This window comes from Labrus mixtus, chromosome 2 (genome assembly GCF_963584025.1).
Source record: "Labrus mixtus chromosome 2, fLabMix1.1, whole genome shotgun sequence".
NCBI lineage: Eukaryota > Metazoa > Chordata > Actinopteri > Labriformes > Labridae > Labrus > Labrus mixtus.
In genome coordinates, this window is record NC_083613.1 from 5930604 (window position 1) to 5953460 (window position 22857).

The 22857-nt window shown below is 40.2% G+C and overlaps 1 protein-coding gene across 2 annotated transcripts in view; it reads left to right on the forward strand.

Moving 5' to 3' along the window:
* The window catches only part of LOC132982148 (E3 ubiquitin-protein ligase DTX1-like), a 36111-nt gene extending 13329 nt beyond the window's left edge, over window positions 1-22782 (forward strand). For both annotated transcript variants that reach the window (XM_061048477.1, XM_061048469.1), the window contains exons 3-12: window positions 2213-2427; window positions 2935-3836; window positions 14664-14725; window positions 14853-15014; window positions 15159-15220; window positions 16009-16175; window positions 16269-16422; window positions 16849-16938; window positions 17728-17826; window positions 18483-22782. In XM_061048477.1, the coding sequence (XP_060904460.1) occupies window positions 2213-2427; window positions 2935-3836; window positions 14664-14725; window positions 14853-15014; window positions 15159-15220; window positions 16009-16175; window positions 16269-16422; window positions 16849-16938; window positions 17728-17826; window positions 18483-18614 (2045 nt within the window). In that variant the 3' untranslated portion in view covers window positions 18615-22782. The remainder of the gene's footprint in view (window positions 1-2212; window positions 2428-2934; window positions 3837-14663; window positions 14726-14852; window positions 15015-15158; window positions 15221-16008; window positions 16176-16268; window positions 16423-16848; window positions 16939-17727; window positions 17827-18482) is intronic.
* The last annotated feature ends 75 nt before the right edge of the window (window positions 22783-22857 follow it).

Genomic DNA, 22857 nt, shown 5'->3' on the forward strand with positions numbered 1-22857 from the left:
GTCATCTCCATCCTGAAAAAGTCCCATTTCTGAACAACTGCATGCTTGTTTGATTGACTCAAATGTAGTTGAAGGCACACTGTAGCAGGATTGAGCGCTTGTATCCTGTATTCTGTAAAACCGACTTTGGTGCCAAAATATGATGTGATTAACATTCTCTAGCATTAGTTATGACTTAGTCATGGTCTTAATCTGCAGTGAGAGGCTAATAATTGACGCCTTTCGGGAAAGTTTAATAAATGATGTGTTTGAAGTGGCACACCTGACCATTATTTAAGACGACTAGCATGCTAAAGGTGATGCACAGCTGGTGCTCTTAAAAAAACTTTCCTGGTAAAAACTTGAATTTTGTCTCCTTGGCATTTATACATTTACAGAGATGTATTGTCTATATTAAGTTGCAGGACATTAAAAAAAAACAGGTCAGTGGCAAACCAGATAAACAATTCAGTATCTAACACTCACTAGAACACCACTGCAGAAAACAGTACACAGGGCATGTGTGAGCTGGTGAAAAAATACACAAACCAGGAACTGGTTCTCACACTTAATGCAGTGATGCTCCATCGATTAGGGCTCATTACGCCAAGAGACATGTGAATACAACTTTAAACCTTCACATATAGGCAGAGGTAGTATCATTAAACGCTGAATTCAAACCGCATAAGAGCAGCTAACAAGAACAAGGGCACGGTTGTTATTTTACAATATGTTACAACATAACTAAACAGAATGTTTGTAGACCTAATCACTAAATATTGTATTCATAAAACGTGTAAGAAATGAGAGTGACAAAAGTGATTACATTCGTTATTTTGTTATTGTTAATAAAAAGCTGCTACCATGTGCAGACTTTGAGATGATGTGCCGTTTTTTAAATGTCACTATGTCTTGTCTTTATTTGCTAGTGCATGACCTGTAACAGTAGGACTTATATCAAACTAATGAGCTTCAGTTTTATGTTTAAATTAGAGCAGTGTGGGATATAGGAAAAATATCATACCTTGAGTTTTTAATGGTGTGGATAAGGATCCCAATTTTATCATGATTCTTTTTCATGTTGATTTTTAAAACAGTTTTTTAAGTGAATTAAGAGTTACTGACCAGAACAAGTAAACTTGTATCTATTTCAGTGTTCATTGGGCACATTTTCACACTGTGATGAATACATTTAGCTATATCTTCATGTCAGGAATTCCTCCAGTAAATGAACTACTGTATGAGTAAAAAAAAAAAAAAAGAACAATACTACGTGTGACATCTCAGTTTGATTGTTCACTCTTTCTTTGTCGTTCTGTCCTCACAAAACAAACACCCCCCCCCCCACCCCCCCCCCCTTCATCAAACTCTTCTTTTTGATGTCTGTGTGCCTATGCCACTGTGCCAATATCCCCTCCTTGTATGAGTCTCTCACTCTCTCTCAAACACAAACACACACTCACATATGCCTTCCTCCTCTTGTGCTGGCATTGACTGAATAGCCCATTGCCTCTGGAGACCTGGGTAGTTAGTGGTTGGTTGGTTCAGGGACCCTCCTCTCAACCCTCTGTTCCACTGGAGACAGGCAGACATTGTTGTGTCCTTGTTATTTATTTGTATTTTCAAGTATTTGTTCCGCTGGGTTAAGACTCTTAAGTCGAGCCTTTTTGTTTGGGAAATATTAGACTGAAAGTAAAGACAGACGCTTGTATGTATAAAGTGAAGAACTGCTCTAAAAATGTTTTAACCAAATGACGTTTAGTGCCCAGTGTCACAGGGCTGGGATCCCTTTCTGTGGGGGATTTTTTGTGAATGAGTATTTTACTTTAAAAATAGTATTTTGGAGCCACTGGAGAACCAAATCTCCAATGGCCTTCTGACTGTCTGTAATAGGGGAACTGGTTACTTACTAGTAAGCAGCTAGACAGTATTGATTGGTTTGGTTTGAATTGTGTGAGGTTAAGCTTGTGAATTAATCATATAAGTATTTCAGCCGTCCAATCACAGGACAAGGGAGCTATTGGCATGTTCACATCCAGTGTTTCTAACGTTTCTAATTGTCTTCTTTCTGGCAGGAATGTACAGTGTGTGTGTGTGTATACATATACATATATATATATATATATTATTTTTTTTTTTTCATCGTACCAAGCCTTATAGAAACTCCTTGTTAATCCAGGTGTCATTTATCGCTTAAAGAAACTTATTGTGTATCTTTTTGTGTCTATTTCAGGAACCATCCGTCCGGTGCGAAGGACTTTTTACGACCCAACCTCGGCCCCGGGTCAGGGCTGGCAGTGGGAGTGGGAGAATGATGCGGGTTCGTGGACGCCCTATGACATGGAGGTGGCCATCGCGATCGAGAGTGCCCACAACCGCCAGCAGCCCTGTCTCGACCTGACCCCACTCGGCTTCTGCTACCTCATTGATTTTCAGAACATGACACAGGTGTGTTTACACAATCTTTATACATCCTATTATTCATGTATGAAGTGGATGATATTTATTTTTCCAGTTGGATCATCTTCCATATTAGAGATTCACGGATTGACTTGACTGGTGACCAGAATAGGTTTCAGCCTGTATCCACACACTCAAGCTATTTAGTTGTCAGTGTGGATGTGAGGTTCTCATCAGCAGAGATAAAAAAAAAAAAAAAAAGCTTCTCTATTCAGATTTATTTTGAAAATATCTCTGGGGGGTTTCTTTTAGCAAAATCTGCTGAGAATTTTGTCTTTATTCAAATGTTTACACATTTTCAAGAATGTCATAATTGACCATGTTTTATTGAATAACATCGCCTTTTGGCTTAGGCTGTACAGGTTTTAGGAGGGTTAGGAATTAAAACATTCTCCCCAGAATGGACATCCCATTAAGCAATTATACCAGTGTGACCATTTCCGTTTTTTCTAAGGGTTAACCAATGACCAGAGTTTTTTTTCTGTCCTGCTGCAGGTTAACAGACAGAGCCAGAGGTGTCGCAGGCTGCAGAGACGAGCAGACGTAGCCTACCCTTTAGTGTCTGGTCCTCTCCCGCTGCCTAAAGGAGGAGTTGTAGGAGGAGGCGGAGGTCTGACAGGAGCCCTGCTGGGTGTCGGGGTGTCAGGGTCCAGTATGGGGATTGGAAACTCTCTCTACTCCAATGGGGGCTTACCAGCTACTGGACTAGGCCAACCTTGTTCCTGCCAGCAGTGCATGCTGGTCCTTAGTGTGAAGGCCAACACAGGTGGTGTAGGGGGAGGAGGCGCAGGTATTCAGACTCTAGGTAGAAGATCTTTAACCATGCAGCGACCGAAGACCACTGCACCTTTCTCCTCTAAACCTCTGAGTCCGTCGAAATCCGCCACTCTTGGACGAGGACAGCAGCAGAACTCCAACTCCAACTCCAACTACTACCAGACGCTGCCGCACGGACTCGCCATCTCCAGAAATATTGCCTCCCCGAGAAGGAACGCCCAGCTCTTCGCTCAGTCACTCGCTGCCCTCACGGCTGGCACTTCCACTCTCGGCATCTCCTCGTCTTCCAACAGGCCGCCGCCACCGTCCCTCCCCCCTCCTCAGCCTCCGTCATCAAACCCGAGCCAGAACCCTCCGTCCATCCCGCCAAAACTCTCCTCAAATTCAGCAAGCGACCCGGTGCCGACCGCTACGTTAGTAACCCCAGCAAACAGTGTGACCACACCCCCCTCGCCCGTGCCCTCTCCCTCGCCGATGGTGATGAAGCCACAACGCAGCGTGTCTTCCGCGGCAACAGTGTGCCATGCCCCATTGCCACAGAGGTCAAGTTTAGCCGGGCTGAGCAGACCAGCGTTACAGAGGATAGCGATGGCTCAGTCCAGGGCGCTCATAGCATCAGGGTGAGTCAATGAAACACTTAAACACCCAAAACAATACCTACCACACACATACACAACACACACACACACACAACACACCCATGCACACACACTTACACACAACAGATTCAGTAGAAACCTTGCAGGGCTCTTTGAAGATGATCATGTTGCGCTGCATCAGTAACCATCAGCAGCCAAACAGGATTTTTCTCAATCGGTTTAGGCTGTTACATTTAATGGTTTCAGAACTGGTTCCTTTTGTTCAATTCTCTCTGCTTAAATAACAATAAGGGATTTTTTTGTCTGGTTAGATGTCTGGATTTTAAGTTACAAGAGAAACGAGCTGAGCTAAAGCCAGCAGCAGCTCAGCTCACAGCCCCCAAAGCCCAGATAGAAAAGGCTCAGAGAAAGAATGATTTTAATCTTAAAAGTGCTTTATTCTGTGGTTTGACTGATTTTATTCCCTGCTCTGTTTGTATTGGAGAGAATCAGACCTGTGTATAATTTTGTTGCTAGAAAAAAAAAAAGAGTTCCTTTTGGCACTAAAGGGTAATTTAAAGGAACAGTTTACAGCCTTTCATTCTTTATCCTGCTTTGTTTTTTGTACAATGACACAGCAAAAAACTAAAGTGCAAGTTGCCTTGACAACTTTTCTACTGGTGACTTGAACTGTCAACTTTCGGGGGGGCAGCCCTCTCATAATGTTTGTCTTTGATGTGGATATAAACTTTCCTATTTACTCAGGAGAAGGAAGAATAATGAAGCTCATATCTATAAAAAATAGAAGACCATATCCTGTGGCAACCATTCTTATTTTGCAGATCATAACTATATCACAATAAAAACATACTGGATTTATTTAATGTCATTCGTCCCTCACTTTGAAAGCCGTTTAGATCACAGCAGACTGCTCGTTCTTTAAACCTGCTACTGAACAATAATTTGCATCTCGTACCGTCATAACCTGAAGTGGTTTGTGCATATTTTCCCACACTGTGCATTCCTGTGTCAATCACAAACATTTATTTAATCTGCACAGACAAGCATCTGTACAATGTTGATGAATGCTCATCAGCCCGTTGACTTTTTCCCATGGCCACTTGCATGTTCAAACATGCAAACACTCGTACAAACAAGCAGGCCTGTGCATGCAAGGCTAAATAAATACACGCATTCCAATAGGAATAAATACATCCTGCGTTTACTCCAGCCAGAAGGTGTTGCACTTTATGGTGTTACAATGAGTCGTGCACTGACTGTGAAGAAAGTGACCTCAGAGGTGTGACATGTCAGCTTCACATTCATGTTGGACATTGATGTTTTGGTGTTCTAGTCGCAGACCTTTTATAAGTGTATAAGTGTTTATTTCTTAAATAAAATGCTCGGTGTGTCGAGCAAAATGGCTCTGAAAAGCAGTAGAGATGTTGTGTGACGTGCAAGAAGATTAACTGGCTGAGGAATGTAAAGAAGAATTTATACTGAAACAATACTGCATTCATTTGTGATTTGTTGGCAGTACTAGCAAGCACTGAACCATGGTGACCTTAGAATTCAAGCTATTCATTTTATAATCGGTAACATTTAATAAAACACAAAGAATCTCTGGAAAAAACAGAAGCCAACTTTCAATTAAAATGACCTTGAAGTTGTGTGTGTGTGTGTGTGCGTGCCGTTACTGTGTGTCAAAAGTCAGCAGCGCCCTCTGTGAGTTGTCCATCTGTGAGGTGGCATCTGTAGAGCGGAGGGTTCTTGGGGGAAGGAGGAGGCCACACAGGTCAGCGGTACCTCCCTCCATGTCTTGAATTAGAAAACAGTGCCGACCTCGTGAAGCACATCGGCAAAGAGTCAGAAAATATATGACCTGCTAAATTATTCTAAACATAACACGAGGTACAAACTATAAATGACCTCATAGCACGCTAACTTTGAAGAAGCAGGTTTAAGACTACATGTGAAATGTTTTTACATTCAAATTGAATCTCAAGAATTTATCGGAGCAGAATTCCAAAAGAAATCACATCCCACTTTTTTTCTATTGAATTTGTACTTGACAATCTCAATTTACATTCCTGCATTTAATGTCAGAGATTCATGTAGAGCTCAAATAATCTGCTTTGGGCCTAATATGGAAAAAGGGTGGTGAGACTCCCAAACAAAAACAGGACATTCTGTCATCATATCGCTTTCTCTACACTTCTATACGTCTTAAGCAAATGCAGCTCAATTTTGTAAAGGCGTCAAAATGCTGCTGAAATCAGGTCTGTGGGGGCTGTGTATCCTCTTCTGTCTTCCTCTTTATGTTTGCTGCCATGACAGTGTGAGGAGAAGAAAAACATCACTTTTGACCGGCTTAGTTGATTGGTTGCAGATGACGGTGACTGAGCTTTTTAAGAAAAATCACGACTTTGACCTGAAATTACACCTGATATGATTTTGTTCGGTGTAATATGCCAACCTCATGGAGCTCACCCTCTCCTCCACTCTCTTGTTCCTCCCCTCAGAGTAGCCTTGAACTTTCTGTCTCTCACATGAGGTGCATGTGTGAACAAACAACTCAGGTAGATTTTTTTCTGGTAGCATGGCTGGTCAATTTCTTGCTCTTGATCTCTCTTTTTCCTCTTTCTCCTCTCTTTTATAAAAATCTCTTTTATGTTTCTCTGAATTTCTCTCGCTGTTACTTTTGTCTCTACCTCTGCTTGCTGCCTTGAAAATGTATTTTGGGGGCTCCATGCCAGTGTTTGTCTGTTGATCCGTCACTTTAGTACACACTGAAATATAACTATATCATTCATTTATGGGCTCTAGGGTTGTCAGAATTATACGTTTCTATAATGCATTGCGATGCAGACGTGGACGATTCTGCATCAATGCATTGACAGAACATGATGGATTATTGCGTACTTTCCCGCAGCTGGACCAATGTCGTTTTTTATTTTGGTTTACATTGTTAAGACAATTATGTTAACATTGATTTTTTTAAAGAACTTTCTCAATAATACAAAAGGGAGTTCTTATTTATCTGACTGCTTGTCTTCATGGATAAAAAAAAGTAGCCATGTGCAGAAAATGTAGAAAATTGGGGAGGCAAACAATTGTGATGCAGCGTGATATTGTATAGTTGACAGGATTATCGTGAGATGAGTGAAGATGCACAGCCTTAATGGTCTCCAGAAGATGGAGCTTACCGACTCTGGCAGTCCCCATGAGGTCAAAAATGTCAATGTTTTCATATTTTACAACAAGGTATCCTCAAAACTAGTGAAAGTCTCTCTTCGTGGGAAAGTAAGCTTAATTTGAGCTCATTTGACGTGTAGAGTGTAAAATCAAGACCCATAAAATTTGACTTTTCGACTCATCTGTCTAGAAGGCAGATTGATAAGTTAAAGGTCTCCTTCTCTACTCAACAAACACTGTGATTCAAACCTGTAAAAAGAGACTAAACAGTTTTTCAGTAAATATCAGAAAGTCTTCATGGGGGCTTCTGGTACTGAGAAAAAGCTGCCATCAACTTTATTTTGAGCTGAAGTTCAACAACAGTTCTTCATTTGAATACGTCTTTGAAGTAAAAGTGATTGTGACCTGAGTAAGAAGTCAGCTGGAAATCTTTCAATGTCCAGCAGACAGAAAATGCTTTAGGACAGTTCCTACATTTAATTTACAAGAGAATGACTGATTCTGGACTTTGATTTTATTTCAAACTAAAAATTTTAAAAGGTCAAATGAAAGTCTTCTATTCCACAGTCTACTCTGATATGGATGTTTGAGTCATTTTCAGTGTCAGTAAGCATACATGAGCATGTTGCTGTGCTACTTATTAGCCTTTAGCAATCTCTGGGAACTTCTTTCATGACTTAATACTTTCAAATTCAAGTCACATTTGCTTTCTTTGCCAACATTGTATTTCTAAACACTGATACAAAGAAGAGGAACGTTCTGCTTATACCACACAGATGCTGCTTTTAATCAGTTTGCAAGTCACATTTTAACCCTTCAGAAACGTTTAACTTTCAGAATATCAACTGAAAATTCATAGTTTCACTTTCCTACATTTCATGATTTTTAAAGAGCGGTAATTGAAGCTATTTCATTAAAGCTTATTTTCTTTGGTGATTGAACAGTTTCAGGTTCTGCACAGGAAATTATGTGTTTAAACTGAAGTTTGAATTTAGAACCAGAGACTTAGAAAAGATTGATTTGGAAAGTGAATGCCAGGTTAGATGGTTTTGAGATGTAGATTTTTTTTATTTTTTTGGCCATACCCCCTCCCTCCTTTTCCCCATAGCATGTTGCAGATCCAGCCCCCCCCCCCCTCTATCCCTTCTCCCTTGGCCTCTCTCCTCTCCTCTCCTCATATCCCTCCTCCTCCTCTCTCGTCGCGTCTCAGCAGTCTGGGCCCCTCAGAGCCTCATTGTTGGTCTCCACAGTAACCTTTGTTGGATTAGCCAAGCCTGGACTGCATTAGCAGCACAATGCTGAGCCTCCACTCGTTTTCTCTGCCTTCCCTCTCCTTCCCCCTCTCTCTGCTCAGCCCTTGCTCTTTTCCAACATTTTCTTTCCTCTTTTTGATTTTCACAAGTTCTTCTTAAAGTTCTTCCCTCTCTTGCTCTCTCCTGAAGAGTTTTTAGATACTTTCACATGACTCTTCCAGTTGGTAAAGATCCTTCCCTTTACACCGCAATTACAGGGGTGGTCTGTTTGTTTATAGTTGGGTTGAATGCCCCTTTATTCAGGGCTCAATGCTGATCTATATTCATAACTGGAATATTTTTTTAATTGGGGGAGAGGTAGACAATGGTGCTGGTCCACTCAGCATTGTTGCTTCCTCCAGACAGTCACAGTTCATAGGAGGGGAGGGGTGTGCCTGTGCCTCTGTGTGTGTGTGTGTGTGTGTGTCTATATACATGTGTGTGTAGACAGTCTCAGTCTCAGACAGCACCCAAGACGAGGGCTCATGGGAACAGGGATGGTGGGGACAAAGAAACGAGTCAGCAAACTGTCAAAGATTGATCACACATTGGTGCTAGAAATCAGGCCAACACCAAGGAGAGAGAGGGAGGTGACACACACACACACACACACACACACACACACACACACACACACACATTGTCCTTCACTCTCACCCTCAGTAAAGGTAAATATTGACAATCCTAAGGGGAGATGCAGTAAAGAAGAATGTGTGCTCTCTATCTCACTCTATCTCTCTTTCTCTCTCTCTCCCTCTCTCTCTCTGGTGGGGGATTATAGGAATGAGACAAAGGAGATAAATGAGTGGGGGGTTTTCGGGTGTAGGGGGTTGCACAGACAGCATATTGAGGAAATCAAATTTAGCAGGAAGGGGGAGCACGAAAGAGAGAAAGCCAGACTAATAAGGAAAGAGAGAGAGTGAGAGTGTGTGGACACCTGTTAAGATCACCAACAGGTTGCTGCTTTGTTTACCTTATGTGGCCCATAGAGGGAGCTGTAAGCACAGAGAGAGAAATAACATCACATCAGATATTAAGAAATGTATCACCACCCATGAACTAAAAGCCTTGACTGTTAGGGAAGCATGAGCAGAATGAGTGTAGAAGGTAAGAGAACACACACATCAGTAACAGCTGCCTTGACGGACAGATTTGTCTTCAACACAAATTTCCTAGAAGAACTTTCTCTGCCATTTTGTTTCTTTCCCTTCTGTGCAGAGGCTGATAAAACAGGCTTCCTGGTTGTTTTGAGGCCATATTGTCTCTGCATCTTTTTTCTTAACAAAATAATCCCAATGTAAATATGAATAATTGTATTTATCCTGCACTGTTCAAGCTAGGAGCATAAGGTACTTTCAACTAATTAAAAAAAAACTAACCAATTAAAAAACCGTGCATTTAAAAATCTGAAAATGCAAAAAAGAAGTACTAAATCATAAGACAATATAAACACAATTTCAGATTTTGTAAAAACCCTTGACAAAGTGATCTAAACTGATATAAAATGCCCAACAAAAACACAACCTTTTTCTGTGAATCAATAAAAAAAACTTCCAGCAGCATTAGACTTTTTGAGTAATTCAAGGAAATCTGCTTATAATCACTCGACAAAACAGGGACATTCTACTAGATAATAAACGTGTGTGTGTCCATAGGAATGTGTGTGATGTTGCATGTGCAGCTTTCTGTGTGTGTGACGACATGCGTGTGAGAATGTGTGGGAGTGTGTTATTGTCTGGGGATCTAAATCAGTCCAGCTGATGTCCATCTGGGCCCCGGGGGGAGTTAAAGGAGGAGCAGAAGGACGAGGGGAGGGAGTGAGACAAAGCTGAGGGAGTGTGTGATCGGGTGGGAAGCAGGCGGAGGGAAGGAGGGCGGGTTTGAGGTCACAGGGGGTCAAGAGACTGGAGACCCATTCAGGCCCTCCCCCCTTCCACACATCTAAGGGATCGTCCTGTTTAAAAGGTCTCAGTCTTCTTCTTCTTCTTCTTCTTCTTCTTCACTACTCTCGTTCTCAGTTCTGGCTTCCTCTGAAACTTCTTCTGAGTCACATTTTAAAGTGGAACAGAGGTGACACATCATAGATACATCCACATGTAAACAAAAAACTTAGTCATAATAAGTGATATTACTTCATTTCTTTATATTAATAATAAATAGGGACTAAGGACTGATTTGATTCCCACTATAATTTACATAAAATATATTTTGAATGTCTCAGTGAGGCACATTGAAGTCTGGAGGATAATTTACTCTAATGATAAGTTCATGTAATGATCCCTTTAAATTATTTTTATTTGATTTCTGAGGAAATCTGATTTAATTTAATTTGAGTAACGTAAATGTCCTATCAGCTCATTTAAACAGCAGTCTGTTATCAGATTTTAAAGGGGACGTATTGTGAAAAATCTACTTTGACAGTGTTTTTGAACATATATTTGGGTAACCTGAGTGTCTACCGACCCACAAAATGTGAAATAAATCCATCTAGTCCTTTGTTTGTGGTCTGCATAAGCTCTCCTTGTGATGTCACAGGGGGATTCTGGTGAAAAAACCCTCCTGTCCTGTGTTGTCTCCGGCAGCCATGTTTTTCCCAGGGGGCACACTGACGAGTTGCCATGGAAGCTCAAAGCTGATCTCGTCTGCGGAAGAGAGGGGCGGGGTTAGGGGGGTGGGGGGGGCTCATTCCATTTAAAGAGACACACACACCAAAATGGAACATTCTGAGAGAGCTGGTTTATACAGGGTCACAAACCTCCTCTGGTGCTTGATTCATGTTATATTTTGACCAAAGCACAGGACAGATGTTTCATTGAGACCACAGGGGACTGGGAAATGTGGAACAGGGGTATAATATGTCCTCTTTAAAGTTGTTTTTAACTTGCACGCAGCAGATTTTCCATATTGGCACTGACAAGCGAGTACACAGATATTAGTGCCTGAGGCCAAAACCACTTCCTGAATGCACAAATGGAGCTCCAAAAATCCACACTTACTTCAGGAAATCAACATGTTGAAGAGTTTCTTTATTATTCTTTACTTAACAAATTAAAAAAACAGTTTAAAAAGTTTATAGTGATAACCTAATGGAAAAGGTAAACAACCATCAAATGAATTTCAAATTCCCTCAGGACCTTTTTCGAAGACATTTTGACTTCTTAGAGATGATGTAACAAACTTCAGCTGTTCCAGCCAATCAGTATCAGTTTTTAAGCCCTCCCTGACTTTACTCAGTCCTTTTTTTATCCTTTTTTTTTTATTGAATGTAATTGTATAAATGTGAAAGCTTTAAGCAAACATCTCAACTCGTTTGAACAGTTAGTATTTTATGAAACACTGTTGCAAAGTGGTTACAAACATTTATTCCTATTTATTTATTTTCTATTTCTAGAGGTGTGAGACAGACAAATTCTGTGTGTGTAAATAAGTGTGTACGTGTGTGAATGTGTGCTTCATGCGTACATCATTGGGTCAGCTTTGAAAGTGTGTTAACGAGCCACAAGAAGCTTATCCAGAAGCGGATCAGACGTGACTCAACACCCCCCCCCCCCCCCCCCCCGCTCTCCTTCACACATCATACTGTAAATACTTCCTTGCTAATGCAGCAGCCTTAAAGATATTTATAGATTCATTGACTGCCTACGAGAGATTAGCGCGTGGGGTTGTGCATGTGTGTGAGATCATTGTCTCTGGCCTTCATTGACTGGATCCAGGGCACATCTAATGGAGGAGTTCCCCAGCTTTGATTGGCAGGCAGCCTCTTGACAACAGAGGATGCTGTCATCATCAGCCTCGTCTTATAATTACGGGAAACTAAATCTTTATAAGTTTAAGATCTTAAACCACTTTAAGTGCATACGACAGCAGAACGCGTGTATTAATCATCACTGTAGATGTAAAACTTGATGTGATTATTATGTGATGGTGGTGGCCACATTCAGCCATGCAGACTCACAGCGTGGTTGTTGGAGTAGTTTAAGACCTCGTCTTTTTACTTTAAAACAAGAACATGGGATTGAGGCTCCACACAGCTGTATTTATAATCTTAAAAAGCCAAACACTTTGCTACAGAGCAGGAGAGGTTTTGTATGCAAATCGCCAGGTGCGACTGCCCCTGCCGTCAGCCTGTTTGTGTCCAAATCCAGATGTAAGGATGTGACCCCTTGATTTTGAAAAAACTATCACCTGACTTAAGACCATTTGGTGGAAACATTGTGATCATTAAAATGTTTGTGGCATTGAGTAAGTTCACAAGCTCGTCCTCTTTTTGTTACAAATGATGCAGCTTTTTTATTTCACAGCCTTTTGTTGTCAGATTTTTTTAAAAAGCTCTCTCTAAATAAAAATGGAGTTCAGGTTTATCGAACTGCTTGTGTTATTAGTAAACTGTCATTAACGGCCAATGACCTTATTCCACTTTAAAAAAGTAAGCCCCCCCCCCCCACACACACACAGCCGTCACATGCTGCTTGATCAGTAGTTTGGCTCCTGAATACAGTTTCCTTACTTAACAGCTGGTACAAAAGCGGTTTTGGTTTCTGTAACTAATTTCTAATTGAACTGAAATAACACACAAACAAAAGTGGTATTACACACGTATACACACACACACACACAAATCCCAATGAGTCAATAACACGAGTGTCGCCACGTGTGGCTTAGAATAGTTGAGTGAAAGCAGCTTAGCGAATCGACAGAGAGCCTGTTAAAGTTAAACCAGCAACAGGAAACAACGGATCATTACTAAACTGGGTCCTGCATGTGTGTGTTAGCAGGTGTGCGTGATCACAGGGGTCAGCTGTGGCCCCTTTTAGAGTTCCGGCGATAGAGAGGAGGCAGCCAGTGTCTGATTTTTTTTGTTGCCTCCAGCAGATATTTTATCAGACATTTTTTGGCTTAAATACAGCCACCAGATTCCTCAACATGTGTTAGCCACACACTCTCTGCCAACCACATTTGTGTTTTTTTTTAAGAGCCTCAGATTTATCAGTGTAGTCCATAACTTACTATGTTCGTTGCCTCTGACCCCAGTTGAGTGTCTGTGTTGGCACATTGTGTCATCAGCTGAGTATTTTATTCTCACTGGTCCTCAGAGTTTAAAGGGTCATCCTATATTATTTTTTTTAGAACAGGGCTTTTTCAGAGTTTTGGGGTTAAATGACTCACAGGCGCAAAAAAAAATGTTAGTCATCGTGTTTTTGAGCACTCAACCTCAAAACAGACTGCAAGCCAATTCTTCGGGGGAAAATCTCCAAAATAAAGTATGTCCAATTAAAAGTGCTAAATTTGTCATCGACAGCCTCTGGTGATGTTTCTAAGTAATCTTCTTTGAAAAATCTACAAATATACAATCTTTTAGTTTCACAGTGAGAGGCTCATTTTAATCACAAACAACTTTGAGAAGGCGCTCTTCAAAGTTTAAAACCAACCAGACTCCATCAACAAAAACAACTTTATTTTGAAACATCAGAGGATACAGGAGTTCCTGGTTCTGCTGCTGCCCTGTATGTTCATTATGTATTTGAAATGGTTCATTCTTCAGATCGAACACAGCAGTTGTGTAAAATGTCTTTGCCAAAGAGGAAGTCGATGCTAGTGGTGGACTGGCAACAGCTGGTTCTGCGCAGGAGTCTTTTTGTCAATGGAGTCTGCTGGCTTGGAAGAGATCGATGAAAACCGTTTTCAGAAATGTTATCTCACTTCAAAACAAAAAGACTGATCTCCATTGTGAGCCTTTTTTATAATGTGGTCAGATAGTCAGAAAAACAGTCTTCTGAACACACATACCACATATAATAATGTACATAGCAGAGTATGCCAGACTCAATAAATGAACACTAAAGTTCTTATAAGTATACACAAGTTAGAATTGTGGATCACCGTCATAAAAAATACCAGATAGATATGGTTCCTAAAAATCCTTTGAGGAAAACCGGAAGCTGTAAGTCTGTGTTTTTGTTACTTGGAGATGATGATGATGATGATGGGCTTTGTGACCGGGCAGGTAATCCCCAGTGAGCAGCTCTGTGACGTCCTTCTCTTTGAGCTCACTGAGTGGATAGAAACTCTGTGGATTAGCTCTCATAAACACAAACACAGCTAGGAGCGGTCGTTCACATACTCTCTGCCTGCTCAACAACAACCGACTGTCTGACAAGGAGAGATCACAGCACAGATACATATAAGACTGAGTCACTTCTTTTAGTAAGCTGAACGTTTTCAGCCTTTTTCTGTCTTTCTGCACATTTCCTGACTGTGACGTTTCACTTTTTGAAATGACTGTCATCTGTTTTTCTCAGTGAGTATTTATGAGAGTTGTCTCCCTGGCACCTTATCCTGTAGAAAAAGACATTGAGCTAAATACTTTTTTTTCTTTTTGCAGCGTGCCCACCGTCCCAGTGAAGAACCTCAATGGATCCAGTCCTGTTCACCCTGCACTGGCTGGTAAGAAAACACACAATATGCTGCTGTTCACTAGTGCACAAAGTTCAAACTTTGATGAGCTTCTTTTGTTTATTTCACTAAAACAAGAAGCGAGGGAATGACCCACTTTCTCTCTGCCGTGTTTCAGGGATCACAGGTATCCTGATGAGTGCTGCTGCTCTGCCGGTGTGTCTGACCCGGCCTCCTAAACTCGTGCTGCACCCTCCGCCAGTCAGCAAAAGCGACATCAAACCCGTGCCAGGCTTTGGTCACTGCTGCAGGAAGACCACCAAGAAGCAGGCTCGCAAGGGTGAGCAAGAATTTGTGTTTCCTGTTTGAAACGTCTCCATTTTAAAATCCTGTTTTCTGATAATGACGATCCAAAAGCCTCTGAGTAAGCTGCAGGTGTGACACTCATTTTTAAAAACCTGTTTCCTCTCTCTTCTCTCTGCAGGTAAAACTCCAGAGGAGGTGGTAAAGAAGTATCTGCAGAAAGTAAAAAGTCCACCAGAGGAGGTATGACAAATATGAATCTACAGCTCGTAAATGACAGTATCATTACAGTATTTTTAAACCTATATGTTTAGTTTTGTACTGTGTGTGTGTGAATGGCTTATAGGTACAGGTAGTTTTGGAATGACTCCAGTAGATCATTACGGCATGCAGCCTTGAAAAAACACTTTAATGGCAGCAAATCTTATGACACTCATAGTCTGAAAATGTTACAGGAAGGATCCCACAGAGCATTGCCATCTGTGAGCTAGATCCTTATGTTAGATCAGAAGCACCTTTTACATTGCTCCTTGTTAAGGAACCAGACTCCATTGACAAAAACAATCATTTTATCTCCCAGAACATGGCAGCTGTTTGTAAACCTCTGTCTTCATCTGCACATTGTTTTTCTTTGTTATTGTGTATTAAACCAATCATTCCTTTGATCAAACTAACCGTGTATTCAAAAATTAAAATCACACAATATCAGATTTTTTTTTAAAAACTGATCAAGGATCCAATAGACGAGTTAAACACATTCCCCAGGTAAGAATCGTGGCTTTTGTCAATGCAGTCTGGTCTCTTTAAAAACAGGTCTTTGTATGTTTATAAAGGATATTTATCTTTAAAAGATGTTCTATCCATAAACTGATACTTTGGTTAATATTGTTGTCAGAAACTGTGGTGACAATCTGAACCTGTCTGTGGCAAAAACATGCTCACTTATATCACATGAAGTTGGTTTCACATTGAAAGGAGGGATAACGTTTCTAAACATATGTATACATGTGTGTTTTCCTCGTCTCTTCTAGGACTGTACAATCTGCATGGAGCCGTTGGGGGGTCCGTCTGGATATAAGGGTCCAGGGGTGGGGCCTGTGTCTCGGGCAGAGTCAGTCGGCCGTCTAGCGCAGTGTGGACACCAGTACCATTTCCAGTGCCTGGTGGCCATGTATAATAATGGCAACAAGGACGGAAGGTAAGTTGACCACAGAGAGACCGTCGCACTTTATTTTCACTCTAATCTGCAGCTTTATGAGCGCTCGCTTTAATCACACAAACGTCTCTTTAGTCTTCAGTGTCCAACCTGTAAAACCATCTACGGCGTGAAGACGGGCAACCAGCCGGCAGGGAAGATGGAGTACCATGTCATCCCTCACTCTCTCCCTGGACACCCCGACTGCAAAAGCGTACGGATCATCTACAACATACCACCAGGCATTCAGGTACTCCAGAAGGCTGTGGTGTTGGTTTTATTCTTGTATCATGGATGAAATGGGCAGATTTGTTTATACCGCTGAAGTCTGAAACTCTCTCACATGGACGGTCTTTTCAGTCACAGATAAAAGATGTTCAAAGCCTTGGTGTCTTACACAGCAGCCTTTGGTTTGCTGCTTCCTGTTTGGTGTTGCAGAGATAGTTCCTATTGGTTGTTGGAAATGTTTACCTCTGACCTTTACTTTAAACTCTTTTGATTTTATTGGAACATCAAGAAGAAAAAAAAGGACTGATTAGCATCTTATACCAAACAATAGATATGATGCTACAGTTTCCAACTTTGAATAAATACTAATTATTTCTTTATCAATAGAAAAAGAGTGAAAATTTATTTTTTCTGAACTAGTTTTTTAAACCTGCCCTTGTCCTTACAGGGACCAGAGCATCCCAACCCAGGGAAGCCCTTCACTGCCAGAGGCTTTCCCCGACACTGCTACCTCCCAGACAGCGAGAAAGGACGCAAGGTATATATAGATCTGTGCTCAACCCTAAAAACCCTGATTGATGCTTTTGCTTTTTAATAATATCATGTTTTGGATTATTTCCAAAAAACAGATCTGTTGGATTACAGCCTATAGTAAAAGTCAGTAAACCATAATACCTGATGAAAGCAAATTGTTGTTGTACGTGAAAAATTGCAAAAAGGAAGACATGACATTAGACATTCTCACTTAATTTCACTGAATAAACACTTACTACATATTGATCCAAGAAAATATTACCTGTAGAAGCATGGACAGAGTATTTTTGATAACTTCTATGTTATTTGAACTCTGCGGATGATTTAGTTTTTAATATATTTTTTTTTTATAAAGTGCAAAAAGAAAAAAATGCAAAGCCTTAATTGGTATTCCTCCCTAAAGTCTATGATTTGTCCTCATTGTGATACCGTTTATTGGAGAAATATGTAACTCTGACCCCTAGTGTTAGAATGGGTACTGCAGTCCTAATTGGAAACATTAGAGAGAGCTGTCTTCCCAAGCCCCCTCCTCCCTTGAGTCCATCCATACTAACCTCTCTCCATTTTTCAAAATATTTATCCTAGTTTTACCACATATTAGGTGATATTAGGTTTAACTAAAGTATGGGTCTCCTAAATGTAAGTTAAGTGTTCTAGCTATTACTATTTTTGATCCTAGATTTTAAGAGAATTATTCAAATAAGAATTTCTATCGCGCAGGACGACTGTTTTCATGAGTTTCATACTTTCATACAAGTATATTTAAACACATCCCTGTCTCACCTGTCTGCAGGTACTGAGACTGCTCCTGGTAGCATGGGACCGCAGGTTGATCTTCTCGGTTGGTACTTCGAGCACTACGGGAGAGTCCGACACCGTCATCTGGAACGAGGTATGTTCACAAATACTATAGAGTGTCATAAATAAGAGATGTAAAGAAACAGTGCAGAATAGAATATCAATAGAAGTATGGTAAATAAACCCATTCATTCTGAGGGGGAATTCAGGAAGTTCAGAAAGGAAGTACAAAAGTAAGTGAAGTAGAAAAGTATTAATATTCATTATAATGACAGTGGTGTCATATCAAAGCTATGTTGCTTGGGAGAACATTAACTGCTTATTTGATTTTGACTAATTTGATAAACGATTCATTGTTTTGGAGAAAAAAATGTAATAAGCTGGTTACAGCAATTTAAAAGTAAGGGATTTTCAGCTTTTTGTTTTGATGTAAAAAAAATAATCTTGGAGTTTTGACTAGAGAAGCGATTTGAACACACTCATGAAATTGTGAAGAGCACCTATTCACAAATGTATTGCATCTGACAGACTGAATGAGTGATTGATAAACCATACAAATGATTAACATATTGATAGTTTATGAAAATATTGCAGTCCTATTCAACTTGTCACTCACGTGTTTATTTGGTTGAATGTAGTTTGTATTATTTCCACATGAGCTTTGTTGTCACTGAAACACAAGCACCTACCTACCTGCCTAGCTATCTATCTATTGTAATGAAAACAACATTTTCTGCTCCATTGTTTTAGGTCCACCATAAGACGGAGTTCGGCTCCAACCTGACGGGCCACGGTTTTCCCGATCCCGGACACCTGGACAATGTCCTGGAGGAGCTCCGAGCTCAGGGCATCACAGAGGATGACGCAATGATGGAAAAGTGAAAGGATGAGTTAGAGAGAACGAGGATACATCCGCCTGAGAGGAAAAACAGAAGAAACTAAGACGGCGAGAATTAAAGTAACAGCAGAAGCAGCCGATGGAGGAAAAGAGGAAGAGGTCCTGGACTGAGACAGACTCTCTCTGCCAGCACTTAAACAGAAGGGGGGATGCAGGGGGTTGTAGAAGATTGATTTTGTTTTTGCAGAGGTAACTACTTTTCAAGATGTCGATCGTGTCACTGCTGACAATGTGAGTCGATCCAAACAGCAAAAAAAAAATGGAGGGGGGATGGGAGTTAAAGGGAGCCGCAGCACAGACAGGAAAGCAACAAAGAGGAGGAGGGTCACACTCATGGTTTTAGCCTCTAGAGATAGGTACTTAACATGGAGAAGTGTGAATGAAACGGTACTAACATCCAGGACAAAAAACAAGTTTACTTTACTGAGAGAAAGAGAAAACCAAGAAAAGATGGCAAAATGTTAGAAAACTGAGAAAACTGGGAGAGAGGGGACAAAGAGAGAGCAGTCGGAGCAAATGGGGAGTGAGGAGGAGGAGGAGGGGGAAGGAGAGAAGGATTGATGTAGCAGAAAGATGGAAAAGATGGTGCATGAATGTAGCGTAGGATATGAGTAGGGTAAAAATTAACTTGTACGGTACTTTAGAGATCGCTGTTAACACAAAGAAACGGTCAGAGACGCTCTGTCTGTGTGTGCTTTGAAACCACCTGCCTGCACGTGGTTGGACTGTGGTGCTGTTGCTCCCTCTTGTGGTGAAACTGCTGGAACTGCATTTTTGTCTGGAAGCTACTGGAACAAATCCAAATGTTACTATGAGTTTTATCTACCTTTTTGTTACTTTTTTTTTCATCACTGTTACTATAACCCTCATGTAACATCATTCCATACTTTACCTCTTACTTTTGACTCGATGGTTTTTTTTTATACGACCTGCATATGTGACATGACAAAAGACCAAACGAAGGCTGAGTCACTTTGGGCCTATTTGGAGTCTTACTTTTGAGCCACTGCGGTACAAGTTAACCTTAGATACACACAGGTACCAGTATTTACTGATATATCTGTCTTTTATTTTTATTCTTTTGACGGTTCACATGTATATCATTGCTGTTGTGTTCCCCCCTAACAGGGAGGCACCGATATGAAAAAATGAGCTGACGAGGGTGAGCATTTGAGGGGGGTTTGTTACTGGAGCAAGAGACCGTAAGATTGGGCAGAGTGTTGGGAGTCAGGGGAATGGAGAGGACAGGAGGTAATACATTAACTACTGAGACAACCCAGTGTTTAAACGAGCAATGATACAATCCTGCTTTTACCATCATTAATACTGGACCACCATTCATCAAGATTACAAATCCAGACCCTTAAATATCCAAGGAACCTGCCACCAGTCATATTCTGGTAAAATACAACGCTTAAAAAAGACATCAAATGATGGTCCCATATCTATGCCACAGAAGAAAAGCTTATTTCTTTTTTTTTTTTACTTTGACTGGATACAAAAGTGTTTGATGCTGTTTTGGGAAATCTCCTGACGACACGATGAGCTATTTCCTCATCCTGTTGACATCAGTTAAGACTTTTATAAACCTGCATTGTGAAGTAGGTCTTTCTGGCATCTTTTTTAAATATGTGCAATCAAATCAGAGCCACAGTTCTTCATGTTTTGCGTCATAATGCTGTATTCTGATTCTAGATGATCAGTGGCTATATGAAGTGAAAGTGCCACTCACTGGAGACAGATGAACATGTGCTCCACAGCTGAGAGAAAACACTTGGTATTGGTCAGCCTCTAGTAGCTCGATGTGGTGAAGTAAATCCAGACAAAGTTTCCGGAGCAGTGTGTTTCCAGATTAGAATAAATTCACTGACACCACTCTAACTGGTGTTACAACATATCTGGTAGGACAAATACTAAGTGGTTGTATTCAATTAAAACAAATAATTATAAAAGATCCTGCAGTTGAACTCGGCACGCATGAGAACATAGCTTTACATGTAATAAAGGATTAACTAATGATTATTAAAGACTTGAAATATTCACATTTTGACTTTCAATGTCACATATTTCAAGTAACTCAACTGTACTTGCTCCTGATTGGCTTTTGCAGCATCACAATGCCTGTGATAGTTTGAATTGACTGGATCAATATTCTAACAGATCGGCTTTTCTGAACGATGATGAAGAGTAAAAACGTAACGCACGCAAAGCACCAGAAGAAGCGTTCTGTGACGGGTACGATAACATGGGATCTTTAATTGATCACTTATGAGCCCATCCTTAATGAAACCAGACGCATTTGTTTGATCATAAATCATGTTTAAGTCCCTCCTCTTCTTTTCTCCACCTCTCTTGACTCCTCAACAAACCGCCCAGTCTCTGAGTTGGGTCTGTTAAAGACCCTTTATACATCGCTACAAGACCTATGAGTGAGTGAGTGAGTGTGTGTGTGTGTGTGTGTGTGCGCGCTAGTGTGTGAGATAAACTGTGTACTGTGTATACTCCCAACAAACCACCGGTTTAGGGTATTATTTTGGTACTCCATGAAACTCCCATCATCTTCACACTGTGATGATGACTGATGATGGCTCTCTGTACGGTAACTTTTTAATTATGTTCTTGTTTTATATTAAATATCATTACACCTTTTCTGTTTTTAATAGCATTTTCCTTGACACTATAATAGATTAAATCACCTTTTTCATTTTGTATCTTATGATAAATATGTTGTTGTTGTTTTTTTTCCATTTGTTACTATTGGTTTACAAAGACAGTATTGTGAAATACAAAGTCTTTCTTTCATGTGTACAGAAGTTAAGCTGAATTGTCTTTTCTTTGGAAAAGGAATCTGATGGTAGACTTTTATTTGAGTGTAAAGTGTAATGAATTGTAATAGCAAGTAAAAAGAAAAAAAAACATGTACACTTGCTCTTCTGTGAGGTAGAAATTCATTTTTCCAGCTGTTGTCTGTCCTGCTTCTGTTCTGCTCTGAGGGATGTTTTCACAGCAGATTAGTTGAATTATCATCCAGATTTTGGACTGTCGCTCATTTCCAAGGCTCTCGAGGAGGAATAGGGCCTACTGTAAGAAATAATAAATATTACATTTAATAAGAAGGAAGATTTTTTTTTTTTAATGCAATTTGAGAAATGTCCAAACACACTGTCCCTTACCTACATGACAACCTTTTAAGGTTTTAACACTTAGTTCTCAATATTTCCTTAATTCTTTGTTTTTACTCATCACAAACATAATGAAAACAGTTTTAAGAAAGAAGTCTAAATTCTGATCAAAACATTTAGAGTAAAGTTTTAGTGTCAAGTCTTTTTTTCAAGGTTGACATTACTTTAAACTGTTACTAACTTTTCACTCTACATATCTTTCAACATGTTTGATAGGACATTTATTCTTGGCACTTTTCCTCAACTTAAATGTATTCTTGCAGTACAACATTTTAAAAAATCTTCTCTTTTTTTAAATTTCTTACATTATGTCCTAACGACTCTGTATTTAGCAGCAGAAGTGCAGGTGGCACAGTGAAAATTATGTTTCTTCTTTTTAAAACATTGTTCACATTGTTTCCTTTTGTGTTGTTGCAGTTTTCTTTCTCTGTCAGGCCCAATCTCTGAACGATGACAGCATGTTTTCAAAGCTAATGAAGTAAATTGAGTTGCAAAACTAGTCTTATTTCCCTTTATTTTCTAAATTGGATTTTATAAGTATGACGATTATGTTATTTTAAGAAATATGAACACAAACCTCAGTTGTCTTTGAAAGAGGCAGATTGTTCATAAAAAGGTTTTGATCCATTTTCAGGGTCTGAGGCCGTGTTAGCAATGTAGCAAACATCTGTGACTAATAATTCAGAACTTCAGTTTTGTTGCATTTTTAAATGTCTGTTTCTTTCCCTTCATCAATTCTCATCCCAACTGAAGACAGCATCTACTCCAAAAACATCTGTCAGTGAATATGATACGAGCTCAATGACTTGTCGACTTGTGTAGAGCAGTGGGGCTGGGAAACAGATGATCAGAGGTGCTGTTATGGAGAGCTTCAACACGTGATGAAAGCAAACTGTATATACTGCAAAAGTAATTGCTAAGTATGAATGAGTGATTAATACAAGAAAAAATAAAGAATGGGTGTAACTTCCGGGCTGTGTTGTGCTATTTTTTTGGTACATAACGTGAACCGCAGAACATTTTATCTTCAACCTCTCGTCTGTAA